The 21,279-nt window shown below is 46.3% G+C and overlaps 9 protein-coding genes across 9 annotated transcripts; 5 read left to right on the top strand and 4 right to left on the bottom strand.

The window, feature by feature from the left end:
- Positions 1 to 764: 764 nt before the first annotated feature.
- N7462_007297 (CRAL-TRIO domain-containing protein) lies at positions 765 to 2,403 on the bottom strand (the record flags this gene model as incomplete). The annotated part of the gene is made up of 5 exons (XM_057079015.1): positions 765 to 876; positions 926 to 1,292; positions 1,360 to 1,459; positions 1,517 to 1,558; positions 1,648 to 2,403. The coding sequence occupies 5 exons, from the start codon at positions 2,401 to 2,403 to the stop codon at positions 765 to 767; spliced, it is 1,377 nt and encodes a 458-aa protein (XP_056931685.1).
- A 1,384-nt stretch (positions 2,404 to 3,787) lies between these two features.
- Positions 3,788 to 4,486, top strand: N7462_007298 (uncharacterized protein; the record flags this gene model as incomplete). Its single annotated transcript, XM_057079016.1, has 1 exon — positions 3,788 to 4,486. The coding sequence occupies one exon, from the start codon at positions 3,788 to 3,790 to the stop codon at positions 4,484 to 4,486; it is 699 nt and encodes a 232-aa protein (XP_056931686.1).
- A 336-nt stretch (positions 4,487 to 4,822) lies between these two features.
- Positions 4,823 to 5,662, bottom strand: N7462_007299 (uncharacterized protein; the record flags this gene model as incomplete). The annotated part of the gene is made up of 5 exons (XM_057079017.1): positions 4,823 to 4,987; positions 5,050 to 5,130; positions 5,258 to 5,326; positions 5,368 to 5,472; positions 5,582 to 5,662. Coding segments are annotated over 5 exons (501 nt in total), but the record flags the coding sequence as incomplete, so codon positions are not given.
- A 755-nt stretch (positions 5,663 to 6,417) lies between these two features.
- Positions 6,418 to 7,506, bottom strand: N7462_007300 (AA9 family lytic polysaccharide monooxygenase; the record flags this gene model as incomplete). Its single annotated transcript, XM_057079018.1, has 1 exon — positions 6,418 to 7,506. One exon carries the CDS (start codon positions 7,504 to 7,506, stop codon positions 6,418 to 6,420), a length of 1,089 nt encoding a protein of 362 aa, XP_056931688.1.
- A 1,214-nt stretch (positions 7,507 to 8,720) lies between these two features.
- On the bottom strand, positions 8,721 to 9,413 carry N7462_007301 (O-methyltransferase; the record flags this gene model as incomplete). The annotated part of the gene is made up of 1 exon (XM_057079019.1): positions 8,721 to 9,413. The coding sequence occupies one exon, from the start codon at positions 9,411 to 9,413 to the stop codon at positions 8,721 to 8,723; it is 693 nt and encodes a 230-aa protein (XP_056931689.1).
- Positions 9,414 to 9,819: 406 nt separating this feature from the next.
- N7462_007302 (uncharacterized protein) lies at positions 9,820 to 12,122 on the top strand (the record flags this gene model as incomplete). The annotated part of the gene is made up of 3 exons (XM_057079020.1): positions 9,820 to 10,344; positions 10,400 to 11,986; positions 12,036 to 12,122. Coding segments are annotated over 3 exons (2,199 nt in total), but the record flags the coding sequence as incomplete, so codon positions are not given.
- A 1,018-nt stretch (positions 12,123 to 13,140) lies between these two features.
- On the top strand, positions 13,141 to 14,833 carry N7462_007303 (uncharacterized protein; the record flags this gene model as incomplete). The annotated part of the gene is made up of 3 exons (XM_057079021.1): positions 13,141 to 13,376; positions 13,463 to 14,405; positions 14,483 to 14,833. The coding sequence occupies 3 exons, from the start codon at positions 13,141 to 13,143 to the stop codon at positions 14,831 to 14,833; spliced, it is 1,530 nt and encodes a 509-aa protein (XP_056931691.1).
- Positions 14,834 to 15,526: 693 nt separating this feature from the next.
- N7462_007304 (uncharacterized protein) lies at positions 15,527 to 17,523 on the top strand (the record flags this gene model as incomplete). The annotated part of the gene is made up of 6 exons (XM_057079022.1): positions 15,527 to 15,620; positions 15,680 to 15,866; positions 15,943 to 16,057; positions 16,129 to 16,377; positions 16,441 to 16,689; positions 16,756 to 17,523. 6 exons carry the CDS (start codon positions 15,527 to 15,529, stop codon positions 17,521 to 17,523), a joined length of 1,662 nt encoding a protein of 553 aa, XP_056931692.1.
- Positions 17,524 to 18,388: 865 nt separating this feature from the next.
- On the top strand, positions 18,389 to 20,429 carry N7462_007305 (fungal transcriptional regulatory protein; the record flags this gene model as incomplete). Its single annotated transcript, XM_057079023.1, has 5 exons — positions 18,389 to 18,497; positions 18,552 to 18,650; positions 18,699 to 19,008; positions 19,060 to 20,057; positions 20,146 to 20,429. The coding sequence occupies 5 exons, from the start codon at positions 18,389 to 18,391 to the stop codon at positions 20,427 to 20,429; spliced, it is 1,800 nt and encodes a 599-aa protein (XP_056931693.1).
- Between the last annotated feature and the right edge of the window lie 850 nt (positions 20,430 to 21,279).

Below are 21,279 nucleotides of genomic sequence, written 5' to 3' on the forward strand. Positions count from 1 at the left end.
TGGAGGCTTTTCCAGATTCTAGCCGTGCAGAAAAATGCAATACTAAGTGGATCAGCTGTTGTGTCACGCCCGGCTAATAGAATACTCAAAAGCTGATCCGTGAGCCCCGTCTTGCTTTGTGTTCTACTTGGTAGCTCATATGTACACGTATTGTTGATCGGCTTTCTCGTGGTCTTGGAAGGTGGCCTCCCCGCTCTCTAGAGAGTGCTGTTTTTGAATCGCTTGAACAGTCACTATACCTAAACCGTAAAGTCGTGAGATACAGAGTGCAACAATGACCGACAGCCATTTCCCTGAGCATACATACAATCTGGTCTTTGCTCATAGCACATAAGAAACGCACATCTTCCACCCACTCCCGTGTCCTGGCTCCAAATTTTATTTCATACCTTAAAAAACATCACAGTTTCAATAGGAAGTCCTGATTTGAAAGAAGTCGCGTTTACGCAAAAACGTTTTTTTGAAGTATTAATCCGTACCCAGCCAGTTGTCACTTGAGGTTGTCTGGGCCTTTGGATACATATGAAAGCAGTGCAGTGAGTGCGTAATAAGGTAATTGATTGGTATGCAAAGTTAGTGAGGCCGGAAGCATAAGTCGTCATTGTGAAAGCAAGCCAACTTGAAAAAAAGATTTGCTATATTATTTAAGACTCTTTCGCAGGAAAAATCCAATTCTGCTTGTGCACGTATACAAAACAGCCCTAATAATAAGCGATAAGAAACAAGAACCGGAAAATATTCAGACAAAGTGATCGGTTTGAGAATCAAGCAACAATTGTCGGCACTTGAGCATCATCCACAGCTTTCTCCGCAATTTCCGGCTTCTCGTTGACTTGAGTTGGAGCTCTCGCGGGGTAGAAGTCAATCGTCCCCCCCCTCTTTAATCACCCCGGTCCGATCTAGAAGGCTGCGCGCACGAACATACGGATCGAGCACCCAGTAATTTTCGCTAAGCTTGCGGATCACTTCAGCTCGACGGCTTTGCACAGAGTCGGCAGAGTCGGGAGATTGAGTGTCTGATTTTGATATCAACTCACTCGTCACATTGAAGAGTTCGTCTCCAAGAAGCTTTCGCTTTGCGAGGATGTCATCTCTCGTAGCAGTATCTTTCAACCTGTCATTCTCGCCTGGAGTAGGTTCAATATATTCATACTCCCATTCTTCTTCTCCGCCAAGCTCTTTCAAGATCTGGGACTTGGGAACAAGTTCCTCTAGTTCCTTGGCACCGCTGATAAAATGGACCTTGGAGGCGACCACTGGGTCGAGAATGCCATGTATAATTTTCCAGAATCCTGGATCATCGTTACTCAAGAGGTCACAAGATATTGCTTGGTTATATTAAATCGAGGTAGAACGAACCGGAAAAAATCCACGGGGCATTATAGAAGATCATAGCTCCCAGGGACTCGGGGTAGTTTTCTTGGAAGCTATCGATGATGAACTTGACGGGAGGAAAGTCCTAAGTATCACGAGTAAGAGATAGTAGAGGAGGAACGTAGTGAAACCTTTTCCTTACCCAGTTCGAGAGACTGAAGGAAGTCAGATCGAAAACGATTGCCTAATGTATTTCAGCATCTAAAAGGCCGCCCAGTGATGCTGGGCCCTTGGAATCCGAAGACACGGAGCCAATCGGGGACTTCGACTTACCATTGATTCCACTGGAGGAACTTGGAGGAAGCGAACTGATTCAATGCAGTGGATGATATAGTCAAACAGCCCTTTTTGTGTTTGTTCGCTTGGATTGTGGATTCGCACTCTGACAACACAAATGGGACGTCCGAATTTATCGGCTCCATGGAAGTAACCCTTGCCTGTGTTCAACTGGAGCACGTAGCCTTCGCCGTCCTTTTTATCTGTGGAATCAGTCTCCCGTCGAGATTTCTCTAAGTTATGCTCCTCTCCTTTTAGCATAACTTCTTCGTCAACCATGTACTCGTTGACCCGCCAGTTCAAAGACGAAACAAACTTGATCCACGCCTTCGGGACGTTCCATTTCTCGGCACGGAGGAAACGTAGGAGAAGTGCATCAGGATGGTCTTGTTTGAGGATTACCAAGAAAGCGGACCTGACCTGATCGCCAGGTAATTTGATGAGAAGCGAGCCGATCGATTTCAGGTCAGCTGCACCTGCGTCGAGACTCTTGAGCGTGTCGTGCAGATTGGCTGGAATTGCAGAGATCTCTTCCTCCGTAGGCTGGGCCTGTGATCGACCAAACGAGAAGAAGCGACGGTGAGACTTGTCGGGCACATTAGACGATATAGAAGACTTGCGGGCCGGATCGGGACTGGGAATGCTTGCATCCCATGACTGTATCAAGATTCGCCAAAACTGATGCAATTTTTGTTCCTGAGAGGAATCAAGGTTTCCAACATATCCTGGCTCGAGCTCGATAGTGGCTGTCATGGTGTCTAAAGCTGAACAGTACTGAAACGATCGAGAAAAGAGAGAGGTGGAGCAACAGATATTTCCCTACCGCGAACTATCGGGATCTTATAGTTGGGACTACCGTACATCTGTCGGAAAAATGGAAATGGGGACGTGACCATAAAATCATCCTAGTTCCAGCGCCCGCCAAACCATAGTTTGCATCTTTCCCCAGCCACGCCATGTGACGGCTACTGCTATTTAAATTAGCTTACCTCGGTGAAATCGCGATGATGCCGCCACCATATGCGGGGCTACTGTAGGAAGAGGGGTAACTTGCAGGCGTTCGATGCAGTGGTTGGGACTAGTTCGAAAGGTAGAGCCAGAAACCGAAGAACATCTAACCCTAAAGCCGCCCCTTAGCCTGGCTTGGTTCAAATCGAGCAACGATCATTGCCCGTTGGGTCCCTCTCGCCCATTCCAGGGTCGCCACCAAAAAAGGGGCATGGCATTGAAGTCAAAGTGCACGAACCTGGGTGGCTGACAACAATCAAAGAAGAGCGCCCCTCCCACATCATTGGTTGGGGGCCATGTGGATATCCTGGGATTCCCCGTCATGCTTTGGGGTCACACTAGGTCCACCGTAGGTGCGAACAGGTTCTGGAAATGCTTCATGAAGAGAATGAAGAAGGAGATGACTGATATGAATGGCCCGATCCCTTCCAATATATTCAACACTTGGTATGGGAACGCAAATTGTCAAACCCATTCATATCAACGGAGCTCTAAAAGAGGAGTCGCACAAAGAGAATGAGAAATGCCAGGCCCGAGCTTTCTCTCCGGTCACCGATCAGCTGCAGCACTCCAAGCTGCAATTGTGATCACACTGCATGGATCTGGGAGCTTGGGTTCAAGGGGCGCTCAGCCGTTCAATTTAATTCATTACTAGTCCGATAGGGTAGCTGAAAATTAGGAGTGTCTCTCCCAGCCACACTGCTAAAAGACATAGAGTGATCAATATCTCAGTTGCACAAGATCAATTGTCGAAGAAAAAGAATGTTTGATCAATAATAATCTATCCCAGTATTCTATAATGGGAATTCGACATCCGTGGTTTAAAGCTTTACATACTCCAAGGTAAAGTTTTGGAGCGAAAGCATGCATGCAGAATTTGCGGTAGGGCATTTAGTACTTACATTTTTGCGAACTGAATATACATCAAATATATCTTGATGTATTAATCTATGCTGATTACTGTATACTTTGCCTTTCGGACTATTTAGACTGCAGGTCCTGCGGTTTGTGAAGGAAAAGCGGGAACCGCCGCTTGAAGTCCAACTTTCTCACGTGCCCGCGGACTTTTTTCTCTTCGTGCCCTCTCACCACCACCTCTCACACTGTCGCCAGATCGGGCCCAGGGGCGATGGATGATCGGACTCGGTTCAAGGAGCTACCAATCGTGCCCAGGGGAATTTTCTGGCAGGATGATTTCATTGACTCCGAGCACGAACAGCGCCTGATCTCGATCTTTCTCAATGAACTCAAATGGCCCGACCGCCCTGGCCGCACATCTCTTCATTTCGGTTACACGTTCGACTACAAAACATTCGGCATCGACCCGGAAATCCCCTATAAGGAATTCCCAGACTGGCTCAAGCCACTTATTCCGACTACCGAGAACCGGCCGCCAGATCAAGTCTGCTTGCAGTATTACCCTCCGGGAGCTGGTATCCCGCCGCACGTGGATGCCCACGAGCCGTATGACCAACTGTACGCATTGTCGCTAGGCGCACCGGCGATCATGCAATTCCGCCGAGGAGAAGAGCGAGTGGACGTTGACTTGGCTCCTCGAAGCATGATGCAAATGGCTGGTGACTCGAGGCTACACTGGACACATGGAATCAAGAAGCGCAAGAACGACACTCTTACTGATGGAACGCAAAGACCGCGCGCTAATCGGTGGAGCATTACATACCGTTGGCTTAGAAATGGGGAATGTAATTGTGGAAACCTTCAACATTGCGATACGGCACAGCGACGGAATGGCATCGAAAAGGAGAAGAGGTCCTTGAAAGAGCTAGCTGCAAAGGCAGATGCTAATGTCAACCTCTTATCAACTTGATCAGACGAGTTCTCCAGTTGCTTGATAGGCTTGCCGACCCTGCTGGGAATTATGGAACGGCTCCTATGAGGACCGAAGACCCCGACAGAAACTAGTTTATCAGTACCGAATGATGTTCATAATCATTCGCGATCTGTCTTTGACAGAATGTTCTCTCATTCGTCACAGATCTTCAGTCTCTGCCCAAGATCCTCGCGCATGATACCAAAGGTGTCCGAGCTAACCGGCAGCTGAAGTGGAAGCTATCTGCCAGCATAATTTCCTTCTCCTTGGACCGCATCCACGACCGATTCGGAACTCTTTTTCGTGTCACCTGCCCAAGTTCCATTCTCGGCATCAATATATGTCTGGATCGTCTGGGTGATCTCGTTGTAAGCGGGCACTGAGCTTGGCGGGCGACTGCAGGTTTCGCGAATGTAGGATGTAGGTGTGGAAGTGACCAAAAGCGAGGATAGGAGCGCGCAGTCCGAATTTGGCAACCTTTGATACTAGTTTGGGGCACTATTCCCTCAATCAGGCCTTTGGATCCTATATGGCACGATTATTCTGGTGCCGAAAAGTACATACTGACCGACCTGACAAACAGTTGGGTTATAGATCGGCGAGTTCGCCTCAGCGGACAGAAAAATCTTTTCATATTGAGACTTCCAAGATTCGACTCTGACGACATGTGGCAGGGGAACTTTGCTGCTTGATACGTTGATCTGGTGGCCCTCATAATCAGGATGCAACGGGTACCATCGCATATCACATGTACTTGAGCTCTTTCACAATGCCGATCTCCACAGGAGCTAAATTGTTTACCATAGCATCAACATGACCATAAATTGCCCAGGCAGTCTGTGTGTTCTCATTTTAATTAGTCTTTGGGGACTGTGAACATCTAAATCAAGCAGTGAAGGCTGCTCCAGCGTCTTGAAGGCAGAGAGGCACTCGGAACCGTTTATCTCTTTGGCTGAACGCTCAGTGACAGTGAAATTATTTCCCTATAAAGAAAGTCAGCTTAGTATTAAGTCAGAAAACATAACTAATTGCTAAAATGGTATACTACCTCCGAATCTTACCTTTGCCAAGATGGCTCGCACAGAAGCTTACCCAAAACATGAGGAACCTCCAGTGAGAAGGCAAGTCAATTCCCCAGTCCTTTTGGGTCCTTTTGGATGAGTGTGCGCGCTTCTCTTAGAATAAGAAATAATCGGGGAAAAGCGATCCTCAGATAAGCTTTGAAGTGAAAGAAGCCTGTATTTCGGTATTTATACGAAGCATATCTTGTATGGGTTCAGAGCAACATTGATGGAAGGACTTCATGTATTGACTGAAGCTGGCCGACTATCTCCTACCAAACGCTTTCTTATTCTCCAATCAGGGAGCCCTGTTGTAATGCGAGCCAATGTTTTCCAGGGGGCTTATTGCCAGACCTCCCTGATCGGGCTTTAGGTCTGGGTTGCAGATTCCATGTGTAGCTGATGGAGGAAATAAATCAGGCAAAGCTCGGCGCTCAGCCCTTCTTACCCAGAAAGACTGACGCTTTCGGCCCTATCTCGTTTCATACTGGGGCTAGACCAGTTAGTTCAATCAGGCTCCGCGCCCCGAACGTAGCGCCCGCAGTGGAGGGTCCCGAGACCCATGCGAAACCGGGGGGCTAAGCATAAGAAACAGATTCAATTTAAACCGATTCCGCACTAAATACAGAATACAGGCTTGCTTATAGAAGTTCTATTGAGACTAGACTTATATATATACACTTGGGCTTTCCATACGTTGTGGGTGGATGATTTCCTGTGCATAAATTGCCGCCGGGCGGCACGGCTGGGGTTTCAGGCTCGTTTCGTCTATCCAGCAGACGAGTGGGGGCACTTCAGTCACACCAACAACATAACGACGTTAAACGCCCTTGGGTTTCTCAATAGTCTCCTTTTTCGCGAAGATTTTCAGAACTGACGAGCTTGCATATTTCGGCTCGACCGAGTGGCGGTGATGCTCAAGTTCTCGGAAATTCCAGCCTTGCACTCAGTTCCCTGGGCCAGATTCTGAGATTCTGACCATACATTATTGACGCAACGCTGGTAGGATGTGCCTCCATTGCAGTACCAATAGAAGTTCTGGCTGCAAGCACCACTCATGACCCCGGCAGTGGAAGTTGAAGCAGGGGCAGTAGTAGTGGAGGTTCCATCAGACGAGCCCGAGACAACATCGTCGGTCTGAGATGTGACCATGGTAGTCGTACTCGTGGCTGTGGTTGTGGTGGTGCTTGTGGTTGTACTTTCCGAATTGCTGTTGCTCTCATCTGAGCTGTCTCCGCCTGTATACAAAGCTGGACCAGGGATGTCATAGGAGGTGGCTTCGTGCCAGATATCGATGGTTAGACCGGGATCGCTGGCCTTGTACAGGCTCTCACCCGCAGTTCCGCTCGGGCTTGCAGATCCGCCACCAGTGACTTTCAAATTGATGCACTGAGGGTAATTTTGCGGGTTGCCGGCGCTGTGTAGAGCGATGATTTCTTGACGAAGCACATAATTACCAGGTTCAATGCTAGATGGTATAGTGACGGTGCGACTAGAGCCCGCCGCGATGAGCTGGTCGGTCGCCCACGTTCCAGTCGCTGTATTTCCACTGATCAGGCCGCCTTGATCAAATTTGAAAAACTTCAAACTTGTTTTGTCAAGGCTTGACCAGTCATCCGTATCGGATTTGGCCAAATAAGTAATGACAGGGCCATGATGGTCCGAGGGCCAAGAAGTCCATTGTAACTTGACTGTGCCACCCGCCTTTACTGGTGCTGCACTTGCTGCCGGTTTACCATCCATATGACAGATGATATCTGGACTACTGTAGCCGGTGGTAACATAGCCATCGTTGGTGGCAGACGTGGACCAGCCAATCTTCGAGCCGCCTCCATTATCGTTCACAAGGTAACCCGTATAAGATTGGCCATCAATATCGATTTCCTTAATGTATCCATGACCAGCCACGAGTGAGATCAAGGTCGTAAAGAGGCTGGCGACCCTCAAAATCGACATATTGTCAGATCTAATCAAATTGGGAGGACAGGAGCGTAGAATGAACTAAAAGAGTGAAAAGAAGGGAAGGGAATCCCGTTCAATTTTTGAACAAGGAAGCCTGCTATGACAGAAGAGAAAAATGAATGGAAGTGAGAGGGAGGCACAGAAGAAAGAACGCCTCTTCACTGCGCTTATCAGAGGTCTGGGCATCTTTTAAAGGATCACGATTTTCCCCCTGTTTCCGATCACTCGATGACGAAACCCTAAAATAAATGGACCGGGCCACATCTTCAGGTCGAGACCCATCCAGGGACAGCCTGGTGGAATTTTAATGCATGGCGAGCTTCATGTTAGAGGGATCATTCTGGCCCCGCTTGCTAGCTGTTAGGTTTCCGACGAATAACATGAGTTCCAAAAATACTCGTGACTTCAAGACCCAGAAAAGTCCCAGACCCTGGACCCTTGAAGTTGGAGGCAATAAGTTTCTCCACAAGATGCGAACTTTCTGATCGGGGCGAAATGTAAACGCTCAAATCCTGTGGAGCAGCTTCCGTCGTGTGGACCCTCACCTCTCATATTTGCGTTTCAATATGTCCAAGGGTTTTGTAGCAGGATTCATCCATCAAAGCATTATTTTTAGCGCCGAGATATAGTGTATCGATTGAATTGCAACCGATGCGACGCTAGTGGGATGAGTGGCGTCTCAAATGCAGGGAGAGATTTGTGAAACGATCCAACAAGCAAGTCAATTTTCAAGTGGGTCAGCGACAGAACTATTCAACCAGCTCTTGAATATTAGCGCCGGATTATATTTTTGGTTGAAGTTGATTCCAAGACGTGCATGGCACTTTAAGTCAGTCCCACGAACATTGATGCTGCAAACCCCGCTGGCTCGACCATCGAGCGAGTGGTTGACATTTGTACCCAAGTTTGACTTTGATCTATAAACCTCCGCGACTTCGCTTTCTACGCTCACTGTTCACAACTTGGACGAAAGCATGCAGGCCAATCAGAGATCGTCACGAGAAGAATCAATAATCACATGAAATTTTCTGGATTGATTAAATTTATTTTGTATTTGGAAAGTTGAAGATTTTGTCTTATGAACCCTTTTCCTCCAGTTATGTGATGTTTCTCGGAAAATAGCAATTCCATATCCTGCATCATTTCCCATACAATCCATTATTGGAGAGTCAAACTGATACGTGCCAGGTAAAGTCTTCAATCGGTAGCTATTTTACGACAGCCATTAAGAAGCCATCATAGCTTTTGGCTCCGACGGTTTGCATGACGACAGCCTCAACACGGCTATCATTTCCAACTTTAGCCACTAGATCAGTGCTTTCTACCTCTTGTGACTTTCCAACAATGCCGGTCTCGATCATATTTCTCACAGCATTATCAACATATATCACACTTCCCTTGCCTTTCGATAGCTTAACAGCATAATCGAAGTAATTCCACTGATTTTCCCAATCAGCATCAATGAAGATGAAGTCAAAAGGTGACCTCTTTCCATCCCGGATTTCCATTTCCAGAACTGGTAAGACATCGAGACCCTTTCCAAGAATGATATCAACCTCGTCAGGGCAGTTGATTCCTGCAAACTTGAGATTTTGTATGGCAACCTCCCGGTGGTGACTATCGACCTCAATACTTGTAACTTTGCCTTTGCCTTTGATGGATTCGGCAAACCAGAGGCTAGAATAGCCTCCCAAAGTGCCTATCTCCAGTATATTGCTCGCACCGCTCATAGACGCAAGCAAAGACGTGAATTTGCCTTGAACTGGTGAAACCGCGATCATGGGCAGTCCGTTCTTCATACTATTATCGTATGTATTCGTATGGGCGGGAGTCGGACGAATCAGGTGGGACTCCACATGGCTTTCGACTTCCGCTCTAAAATTGATATTTCCCAGAGACATCGTTGCAGAGTAATAGATTTATTTGAGGTTTGACTATCGCGTTGACTGCGGAGTAGATCTAATGATGAAGATGCAAGGTGGAAACACTTGAATTTATAGCCTAGATTTCTCAAGCAACGATCTTACTGAAAGTTCCATTGGGCTCGGACTTGGCGCTTCAGCTATGTTTGCCGGGCATCAGATAACCTAGGTGCTACGCAACTGAAAGTATCGTCGACAAGTCACAGGGCAAAAAACATTATCAGATGCGAAGGAATCTCGGCCGAACGGGCTCGGCTTTGTCGGAATTGTTGTCGGAGATACTCGATCACCGAGCGCGACCTCCAACATTCACGACATTCGCACCCCATTCCTTCAGAATTCGGCATCAACCTGAGCGGAGCTTTCATACAGTTATCGGCAAAATATGTTATCGCCGAATACACGAGTATCGACATCCGCTTCCCCCTCAGGTCCTTCGGCCAATGGCGGAAAGCGCAAGAGGAAGGCGTTCTCCTGCTATGAATGCAGGCGGCGTAAGTTGAAATGCGACCGTGGCTATCCGTCATGCAGCAGATGTCGAAAGGCCAAACAAGCAGAAATCTGCATTTATGACACACCTCCATCTTTGTCTAACCAGTCCGAGCAGCTGATCTCGTTGGTCAAGACGGCAAATGCGCCTACTCAAGAGGACTCCCCTAGACGGACTGACACGGTCGGAAACATAGCCTCAAACTTGGAAGTTGATCAAAATAAAGGCACATGGCAACTACTTGGTCAAGAATCTTCGGTTACCGTATTTGATGCAGAGCGCCCGGCTGTAAAAGCAGATAGTGCTGGGCTTCCTAATCTTCCACGTGCGCAAGACTCCATAAGGACAGTCATATTTCGCGGCGAGAATTTCAAAACACAGTATTATGGCGGCAGTAATCCTGCTAGTTTGATTGGACATGTACAGTGGTTGAGCTCCGTTCCTTTTCTGTGTCTAAATGATTGACTCTCAATAGTTTCCCGAGCTTCGATCCTTCATGAAAGAGACCATCATGCATCAATCATCTCTTTGGAGGGTTCAAGTTGACCTAAAGGACCTACAAAAAAAGTGGAAGATTGAAAGAACTTCCATCTTATCATTAACCACTATGGAACTAATAGATTTACTTCCAGATCGAGAGGAAATGGACCAACTTGTTCGTCTCTATCTTGACACCTTCGAAGACGTTTATAGAATCCTCCATATACCTAGCTTCGAAAAGGAATACACTGGAATCCTGCAAGAGCCACTATCTTCGAGGCCTGCATCAGTGGTGATCATCTTATTGATGATGGCATCTGTTAGCTGCCTATCTCGGAGTGATCAAATTAGATATATTGGAGATAGCTCCATCGCTCGAGAACGTGCCACGCTGTGGATTGAGGTATGCGAGTTGTGGCTGAAGTGTCAGAGCCAAAAGAATATTTATCTCGCCATATGGCAAGTTCGTTGCCTGTTGGTTTTAGCCAAGCAAGCCAATACAGTTAAGAAAAAGCGTCTTTGGACCGAGGCGGGTGCGCTGGTGAGGGAGGCAATGGCTGCGGGATTTCATCGCGATCCTGGCCTTCTTGGGGAAAGAGTATCCCTTTTTGATCGAGAAATGAGACGTCGGCTATGGGCAACAATGACTGAGCTCGAACTGCAGAGTTCTATTGACCGCGGAATGTCCTCCGTGTCAGCTGGAATCTTCACTGACACGAAAAATGTCCTGAATATTGAAGACCAAAATTTATCTGAAGAAATCGAGGACCAGGAATCACCAAAGTCTACCTTTGGATATACACCGACGTCATTCCTGCGACTATCAAATCTGAGTTTCCCTCTGCGAGTCTCGTTGAACTCTATTGTGAACGATTTGGGCTCACCCTTGAAATACGAGGATGTTCTTAACTACGAAGAGTTGATAATAAACGAGATCAAAAAACTTCCACCCCAGGAAGAAGTGCAGCCGGATAAAAAAGGTCTCTCCTTGGTGGCCCGAACCCTCCTTGATATTCAACTTCGACAATTTTTGATTCTCCTGCATGGTCCATTTGCGCGACAAACAGAAAGAACATCTCGCCACTCACTTTCTAGGATGGTTTGTTTTGATGCAGCGGCGAGTATTTTGGACCAGTATGCAAAACTTAATGAGTTAGGTAATTATGCTCTACTATTACTTCGACATGACTACTTTCGAGCAGCGCTCGTTATCTGCCAAAACTCGTACATTTCCATTAGCCTTCGACGTGAGTGGACATACGATTTTCAAACATTAACAAAGCTCATACTCTCAACAGAGGATGTTCTTTTGAATTCCAACATCTCCGTTTTTCTTCAATACATCGACAGCGCTCTCAATATGCTCCAAGATAGAATCGTCCAACTTGGAACGGGCTATACACATTATTGGTATATATCTGCCGGTTTTGCTTTACTTCGATCAGCGATGTCGCCTGATCGGTCGAGTTTAGAGAACCAGCAAGCAATAGATCGAGTGGCAAGGCAGTATTACCGCGTCTTGGCCTCGCAAGAGGATATTAAGCTTGCTAAAGAGAATATCATTGGCATTTCACTCAACAAGGTATGCTCTATGGTGCTAAACTCTATTAAAAACTAAATCCATCTATCAGGCAAATTCAATGGGCACTCAGTCTCATAACGCGGCCCACACGATGCACCCCTTTGAATCATCACTCACTGATTCGACAACACTAAATGTAAGTTATTATTTCAACATTGAAGAACTTAGGCTAATAATAAAATCTTTCGGCATAGGACATATATCTGGATGAATTTTATTTTGGTGACCCGGAAGTATGGGTTTTTGACAGCTTATACACAGCCGAGTCTTCATAATGCCATATCAAGAAGTATTGAAAAGACAGCAATAGAATTGTCTGTTGGCTTTGAATTTTGAAATAGTGGTACACTGCATGGTATTCTGAAGGTACTAAATTGATAGCCAAAGTATACGTGACATTCAAAGGACCTACAGAAATTGACAGAATATGACGACGAACCTATGAAAATATTATTAATACTTCCAGCAAGATTGTTTGCCCTTACATCATGTCATGCCACTAGAGCTACTCCCATAAGATTCTTGAATATATCAAGGCCTCTAATTCATGTCAATGTCTCGATGGTGCATCATTTTCAGAGCTTACCTCTGTCACCTGACTCCTTAACTATCTTGCAATTTGCGCTGTACACCTTGAGGAATTACTATCCGTGGCGAAAATAATAGCCAAGAGAAATAGCTTAAGTCTAGGAACATTCTATGCTTCAAATAATCCATTTCTATTTTGAATCCCACAAAGAGCGGGGACAGTCCAATGAGCATCGAATCTTTTAGAGTCGTGAGGACAGGCCCCCAACCCGGGAACCGGCAAAGTTCGGCGAGATCCCCGTTATCTTAATCACAACTCGCGGAGCTACGTATTGTCCACATGGACAACCCCGCTCAGGTCTCTTATTGCGGGAAGCCCAATCGGTTAAGCCAGAAATGACTCTGCCTTAAGGCTCTGGAATGATAAGCGTAGTCAAAATTGCCAATTTTAGTTCATCAAGCCACGATAGCAATGCTATTCCGAGCATAGTGAATACATGTCATCTTTAAAGTGGATGAATGCCAGTTGATGGGGGCCTAATTTCATTCACGCCAGACTCCCCTTTTTTAGAGTCAATCTCCAGACTATCGCTTTTCCTAATTCATTTCATATCTTATCCCGCAAAATGACTCGCCCTTCACTCAATCCCGAGTTACCATTTACTGTGGGTGGTATTGGTGATAAGAGTAAGGCGCTCTCATGGCTATCTAACTCGGGCATCGTAAAGTTGAACTTCATGCTTGTCATTTTCCAAATCTCGAGCTATGCGACAGGATATGATGGCTCTATGATGAATGGGCTTCAATCCTTGACCACCTGGAAGAATTCATTCAATAACCCTGGGGCATCTGAGCTAGGCCTGTAAGTGGCAGCTAAAGAGCTTCTAGTAGCTCTTCCCAATTTATACCACTGAATTTGGAAAATTGTGGAAGTTAACAAGCCTCCAGGTTGAATGCTATTCAAAATGTCGGCCAACTTGTCACAATGCCAGTCTGCGCGATTAGCTGTGATAAGTTTGGCCGTCGTCCAGTTCTTTTCGTCGGTGCTTTTATCCTTTTGATTGGTGTTGTGCTCCAAGCAGCGGCACAAAACGTCGGCATGTTCATTGCTGCTAGAGGGATCATTGGAATGGGATTGGTCCTCAATATCACCGCAGCACCACTTCTACTTCTAGAGCTTGCTTTTCCTAAACAGCAGGGACCGCAGGTGGCCATATACAACAGTCTTTGGAACTTGGGAGCGTTAGTCGCAGCATGGATAACCTATGGCACTTTTCGCGTTCATAATACCTGGGCATGGCGCATACCATCACTTCTCCAAGGCCTATCTAGTTTAATACAGCTCGGACTCTGCTTCCTCGTCGAGGAATCACCACGATGGCTTATCAGTCAAGACAGAGACGACGAAGCGCGGAAGCTGATTTGCAAATATCATGCCAATGGCAATGATTCCGATCCCCTTGTTACCCTGGAAATGGAAGAGATTCGCACCGCCCTCCGGCTTGAGACCGAAGCCAGAGAAAATACGTCATATTTGACTTTCTTTCACGGAAGGGCCAACTTGAGGCGCTTTTTCATTATTCTCTGCATTGGGTTTTTCTCACAATGGAGTGGTAATGGTCTTATTTCATACTATCTCACTCTGATTCTCAACTCAATTGGCTACACGGCAGAAAGTACACAAACCCTCATCAATGCTCTTCTCACGCTGTGGGGAATGATCTGGAGCCTTGTCTTTGCTTCTGTGATGAATCGATTCGGTCGCCGCACTCTTTTCCTTATCTCTACTGGAGGGATTCTGGCCGTCTACATCGTTTGGACTGCGCTCGAGGCCACTTACGAAAAGACGACAGCACTGGATGGAACTGGAGGTGACAGCTATGCGAAGGCTGTTTTAGCCATGATATTCATGTATAACTTTTTTTCTCACTTGGATGGACACCTTTGCAAGTGACCTATTGCATCGAGATTCTTCCCTTTGACTTGCGTGCTCGTGGCCTTGTGCTATATAACCTCTTTGTTGCCCTTGCCAGTATTTTCAACCAGTATGTCAACCCGATAGGCGTCACAAACAGCGGATGGAAATATTACATTACTTACGATGTATGGTTGGCGTTTGAACTTGTCGTGGTCTACTTTCTTTTTGTGGAGACTGGCTGTCTCAGTCTCGAGGAAACTGCTGTAATTCTCGATGGAGATGAGGTTGAAACTAAATTGATTGACGAAACAGCATCCATGACTGAGAAGAAGCTTGGTGAGCACACAAAGCCTCTTTCAACGGCGAAGAATTTGGTGACAGAAAACGAATCATTGCCATAATAGAGTAGCTATGTTCTGGAAGGGTATTTTTAGAGAGCTAGCATGTTATCATTTTCAATAAATATGCAATACCTGGGACTCCTTTTGCTGATCTTCTTGAGAGCCAATACTGGCTTTTGAGACTTGTCTAAACATACATTTCGGAATTAATGCCACAGGACATTAAGTGGACATCAAACAACGACCTCGCAGATCCGAGGCGAAATCTGCCCACAGGTTATTCTCATGCGTTAAGTAACGCACAGATGGAAACACACTTTGTGGATCCACTACCTGAAGTCTATGGGTACGCAGATTGATGAATAAAATTGAAATGGTTGTTTGGTGCGGGAATTCGCGTAGCCATCTAGCCGGACATGGCCGTGCAAATCCTGCCTCCAGAACATATGAGTGGGGCCACCCCCTTTGGTGTGCGGGGAAGCCAGATCCTTCAATCCGAGATAATGGGTCTGTCAATACGATTGATGGAGAATCTAAGATGTCTGTTTCTTCCGAGATGTTACCGGTAAAGTACGGCCAAAAGCCCGGACTGCTGGGGGGAACCGACACAGTCTCTAGCATCGATGTTTTACCCCGGGATACTCGCCCTGGAAGGATTTGAAGCTACCTCCGCACCTAAAAAGCCTTTTACCCCTGTCAATATATAATGTACAAATGTGAAGATCGACTAAGGGGTATAACAAAAAGACAAAGATGAGGTTGAACAGAATTACCTCTGGTGTCATCGCCGGGTCCATTCTAGTGACCGGGGCTTCAACTGCTCAGATCACCAAGAGTTTGTCGAAAAGTCGGTGACCAACAGATATTAAAGAATTCAAGATGCCCACTGACACTGGGATATGACAGATGCTCAAGACCTCTTTGATTGGTCTATGTTCGTCAATGACAAGCGTTGGGATGATTCGTATAAGTATGTTTGGTATTCCAACAACGGGCCATGGTCAACACGCTTTACGGCTTGGTATGTTGCCGGATTACTGTATCGCAACAAAGGACAAGATGTTTCGAATGCCAAAGCAGCCATAGAAAATATGTAAGCCCAGATTAGTCTCATAAGGTTATGCATTCAGTGATTTCATTGATCCCCATACTGATTGCGGAATCGATAGCCTTACTTGCCAAATGACCGAGAGCTACGAATCTGCGTGGTATGGAACCTTCAAATTGTCACCAGATGAGCCTTATCCGACTCCAGACTCAGAGTTATATCCACCATCTATCTATGTAAGTCTTTTTGGGTTATCAAGATAAAGAAGGTGTGTGGAAGGGAATCATCTTATGCTGAAAGTTTAAAGGATACCTATGATCCCAATTGGAGAGAGTTCATTGGCACGCAGCTTGTACAGATTGTCGAAGAGTTTTCCGACTTGCTTGGGAATAACCTTGTGGCCCGGATCGAGGACAGTCTGGAAATTGCAGCGGTCGGTTCCATGCGTCGAAATGGCTCATTTCCGGAAGGTGACAACCTTACACCCGCGTATTCGAACCCAGCCCTCATGCGGGCATGGTACGTTTCTTGGATTGGTGCACGTCGCAGGAATGAGGTCAGTCAACTGCTTTAATTTTATATGAGCACTTCTATTCGTTGCTAAGATCATTCATCTCAGACTTTTGTCAATTATGCCAATGACCAAGCCGATATAATTCTCGAGCTTTTCCAGTCTACCGGATCAGATGTGTTATCCGAGTACAATGCGCCGACATACTATGGCATGGATATCTGGGCTCTTGCAGGAGCCATAAAATATGGCCCTAAAAAAGCCTCGATGACCAAAAATGCCAAGATCATTCTGACAGACCTCTGGGCAGATATTGCTGCTCATTATAATCCTTATCTTTGCAATATGGCGGGCCCGGTAGGATATCCTTTAGTAGTACCTCTGATAGCGAGATCATTCTAACGCAAGTATTCATTATAACAGTATGATCGAGCCTATACAAGAGATATGACGACCAACTCTGCCGTGATTTCCTACTTCTGGTGGGGTCTATACGGTTACGGCCATGGCCCACAATCTAACAAGCTTGAGACTGATCTTTTGTACGATGTTTCGCAGGCTTCTGCCTTGGCACTCATCATGGATGTGGCCGCTGAACACATTTCTACGAAAGACGCCGCATGGCTTGGATCCAATAAGGACTGGGACGGTGAACGTATGATAACGAAAAATGTTCCCGATGCCTTGGGTGCCGATGCGGAGATCCGGATCGTAACCTCCTGGATTAGCGCCCCACTTATGATCGGTGCTGAACAAGTTAATGAGACCATAAATCGTGGAGTGCAATATGTCCCTGCGATCGTGCAATGGGCCGGAGACAAAAGTCATACCCCATATCCCTACATGACATTCTTTTCTCTGTATCCAACAGCCTCTACCATTGAAGCAGTTGCGGGACCCAACAGCCTCGATATAACATATCCGAATACTACCCAGGATGGTACTAACATTTTTACTTTTGCGCTAGCCCAAGTCCCCCCAAGTTGGACTCTTATCAAAAAGAAGGTTATTGCAGGTCTTGAGGATCTGCCATGTCTGGATGTCATCATCAATGCTGACGGTTTAGAGAAGCAGCCTGTCATGTACGGCACTTCTCTTGAGGATAATCTTATTTACAACATCTCCTACGTTGTACCCTCTACTTTTGAAGGAGTACCTAAAATATCCTTTAAGTTCAAGTACACCTGTTGATATATATTTGCGCGAATGAGTAGGATGGCTTAAAGGTGCATAAACTTTGCCTCATACAGCTACCGATCATATTTAGTTCAATAGAACATGAATTTTCTGCAACTTTCAAATTACAATATGAGTCGCCGCAGTAAACAGAATAGCTGTTTCTCACAGAGAAAGAGATTCAGGAAGCCGATCAGAATTCTGAAACGTAGGTACTCCTTTAAAGGTAGAAGGTACAACGTAGGAAATGTTTGTGACTGGCATTGTTCGGCAGAGATCGGGTATTAAATCCTGTTCGCCGATACGAAAGGGATGGCCGATTCCCCCGCCTTTAATTAACCGGTCGGTTGAACCTCGGGGGTTTCTCTCCCATTCTCCACCGATAACATGATCATGAATATCGCTCCTTTTTGATTGAGAAAATTATGGATTCTCAAATCCTTTTCCGAATCCACCGATGACTACCTATCTACTATTTCCTGTTGATCAAGACACGACCCGCCATCCATGTCCTGTGATGTCAAGGGCGAGCACTCTACCTAATAGGAACGAAGCAGCGTTATTGCAACCATAAATCTAAGGGCCGCGACCAGTAGATAATACAATCTATTGTTTCCTTCAAAAGCGAGTTTTTGCTCTTGAATTAAGCAAAGATACTCATTACACGTGACCGGCGATGAACATTGCTCGATTGCTCCATCGTCTAGATCATTTAGTTTCCCGCTAAGAGTACGCGTGACGCATGTTAATCTCCGCCCGAACCAGGACACTCATTCCAAATGTCGCAGAAGTAGGCCTTGGATTTCTCAAAAACAATTAGAGTCAATTTACAGGATACATAAAAATTTGAATATCAGCTTGTCAATCTACAGGGACACCAATGCCACCTATCGACATCAGCACTTCCACCTCGCCCAAGCCGGGAAGCACAGCGACAAGCGCCCATGATTGTCTCAGAACCATGGAGCCCAAAGCTCGTAAAGCATGCAGTAAGTTGAATTGATGTTCTATCATACGATATTATCACTGTATGTCCTCACCAGACGGCCTTCAAAAATACTCAACCATATTTGTCTTCACAGTCAACTGTCGCAAGCAGAAGATGAAATGCAGAATTGACCACGGCGTCATCTGTCGCCGATGTAAGCGCTTGGGTTTACCATGCGTTTTTGTACCGCGTGCTAATGCAGCGGGGTATTGGAGGCTCAACAGCTTTGGCTCCGCCGGGGTCCCTGACGTGATGATCTCGAGCTTCTCCGTGGACATTATGCGTCGAGTCAAAGCCATAGAAGAACACCTTGGGATTTCAAGCCATCCAAGCTCACCACAGGAGGCAGAGATAGACGCAGAGGTAGACGTTATCCAGCTTGAAGGGTTGCCAAGTGAGAGGCAGGAGTTTGAGCATTTATGGGAAGCCACAGCCTGTCTAGAGCACTGTACACCTAGTCAATCCGAGCAGGGATTATGGCAACGAGACTTGATCAAGCATCTCTTTCAGACGTTAGAGCCCAACGGTCAATTATATTATGGCTGCCTGCTAACTGTATCTAGATTCCATGAAAAAATGCCCGGTTTTCATTTCCTTCCCGCCCAACAGCGATGTTTATCTCCAAACCCGCTTCTCCTTGCCGCCATTCTTTATTGCTCCAGCGTCCGTGGAACTGCCGACGTTGCTCCACTAGCACCGAAATATTTCTCGGTCCTATGCAGCGCTATATCTCAGCTCACTGTTCCCAACAGTATTATTGGAACACCACCAAAAGATCCAGCAAATGCAGAAAAGTGGGCTTTTCAGACCGTATTGGCACTTATTTTGGCCGGACTACTCGCAGAGGCACGTGTACGTGAAACCGGTGTTTGGATATCGATTGCCTACCGGCTTATCCTCGAGAACTATCCCTCTCTGGAAGAGCAGAAAGCCGGTGACTGGCGAAAACTCTTCAACGGCGTGCAAATTGTAGATCTTGAACATGCCTCCTTGCATCTGTCATCGCCTGTTATCCCCATCGACCCTCCCATTGCGCCACTGCGCACTTCTCATGGCGACCAGCTGCATCGTTTGTCTCGCATGATGCACGTGGGATTGTCGCATTTTACTGGTAGAAAGCTTCCCACAATCTGGTCTTGCTTTACTGGGAATGACTCGAGTGGTTTAGGCATGACTCCAGTCTCGCAATTTGGTTCACTATCGCCCTTTACTGCAGTTGATGGTGCAGTGATTCGTGACTGGGCCAGGCGGCTCGATGAGTGGCTTGTTGAGTTCACCAAGAACACACACGATTCACATGTTGACAGGATAACTGTATTCCGGCAATATGTGCTTCACAGACTTCTGGTCCTGTCTATATACCATCCTGCCCGGGGATGCAACCTGTATTCCAAGAATATGACACCACACGAACAATATGAACTGCTACTTTCAGCCCGAGCAACTATCAAACTGCACAATGATGATAAAACAATTTGGTCCAATTGGGACTTGGTCATGATTACTTGGGCGGCCTTGATCGTCTTGCAAGGGGTAGAGGGTGGGGTTGGAGAGCCTGATGGTAAGCTAGGTTTTTTTATTCGTCTCTTTTGACGCACTCATCGTTGAAATCTAGCTGACATATATCTTCACGTACTGACTATTTTCAGATATTACTAATATACGCGTCCATTTGGAAACTTTGGCTGCCACAAATGAGCCGAGGCCCAATCTTCGTAGCATCCTGGCCATGCGGCTTGAAGAGGCAATGAATGGAATCCATACACCTAACCTTAAAGCTATGCAAAGCCAACAAGAGCAAAATGCAGCTTTTACACCATCCCTGGATCCCGGCTATGAGTACCCAATACATATTTTCAGTCAGGAAATTTTAGGAGAGGTTTTGTATCCTGTGTGGCCAGACTCTTCGGTGCAAATTTCCGACATGATATGAGGTCTCATCAGTGAGGCACGCAGAAGCGAAGGTACCACCAAGTCTCTCTCTGAAACAACCTTGGAACCTTGATAATATAGACGTCACATCTTATAGAAGAAATCAATCCTGAAAATTGAAATTTAACCACATAGCTGCATATTTATTGGTATCTGGCTGTGATCCATGAGATTAGATTAGCGAAGCAGAGACAAAATTTGAAATTACCTCAGTTACCTCAGATATTGTGAGACAAATAATCGAAAAAGAGGGCCCGGCGTCTGGGCTACATTTGACGTGAGAGCTTCTCGACAATATCGGGCCCTTCTTCGGAGGGTTGAATTGTCGGACTGCTTAGAACAGCAACGAAACCCTCCTTTCCAGATATACATACAGCTAAACCAGCATAGCGTCCCGGTAAAATTCACCGACCGGGATATTTGCCGACTTTCCGGGAGTGGATATCTGATGAGGGATTTGGGCCGGCTTGGGCCCGGTGCTCGCGCGGGGCTTGAGGGGCGCGGCTGTATGGAATTGGCAAACCCGGGGCATCTCGTAACCAGTATCCTTTTTGCCCCACTAAATGAAACGGGCTTCATATTTGAGCCACTATTGGATCAAGTTCCCTGCTCGTTTTTTTCTCTCAATTTTGCTACGTGTTCAGGATGCTCTTGCATGACTAGCGGAATGTGGCCGAGCTTCAGAAGCGACCAAGACACGAGTAGAGCACCAGCCTGTTTCAACCTTTGGCACTATTCTATTGCATCTCACATTTTTTTACCTTGAAGAAAAGAGAGCTGAAAATATATGAAGGGATCCTTGTGATTATCATTTTTTTTTCTTTCCCCCTTCTTCAGCTATCCCTCCGATC

The sequence above is a fragment of the Penicillium macrosclerotiorum genome (genome assembly GCF_028827735.1).
Source record: "Penicillium macrosclerotiorum strain IBT 26536 chromosome Unknown utg000007l_segment0_segment0, whole genome shotgun sequence".
NCBI classification, from domain to species: Eukaryota; Fungi; Ascomycota; class Eurotiomycetes; order Eurotiales; family Aspergillaceae; genus Penicillium; species Penicillium macrosclerotiorum.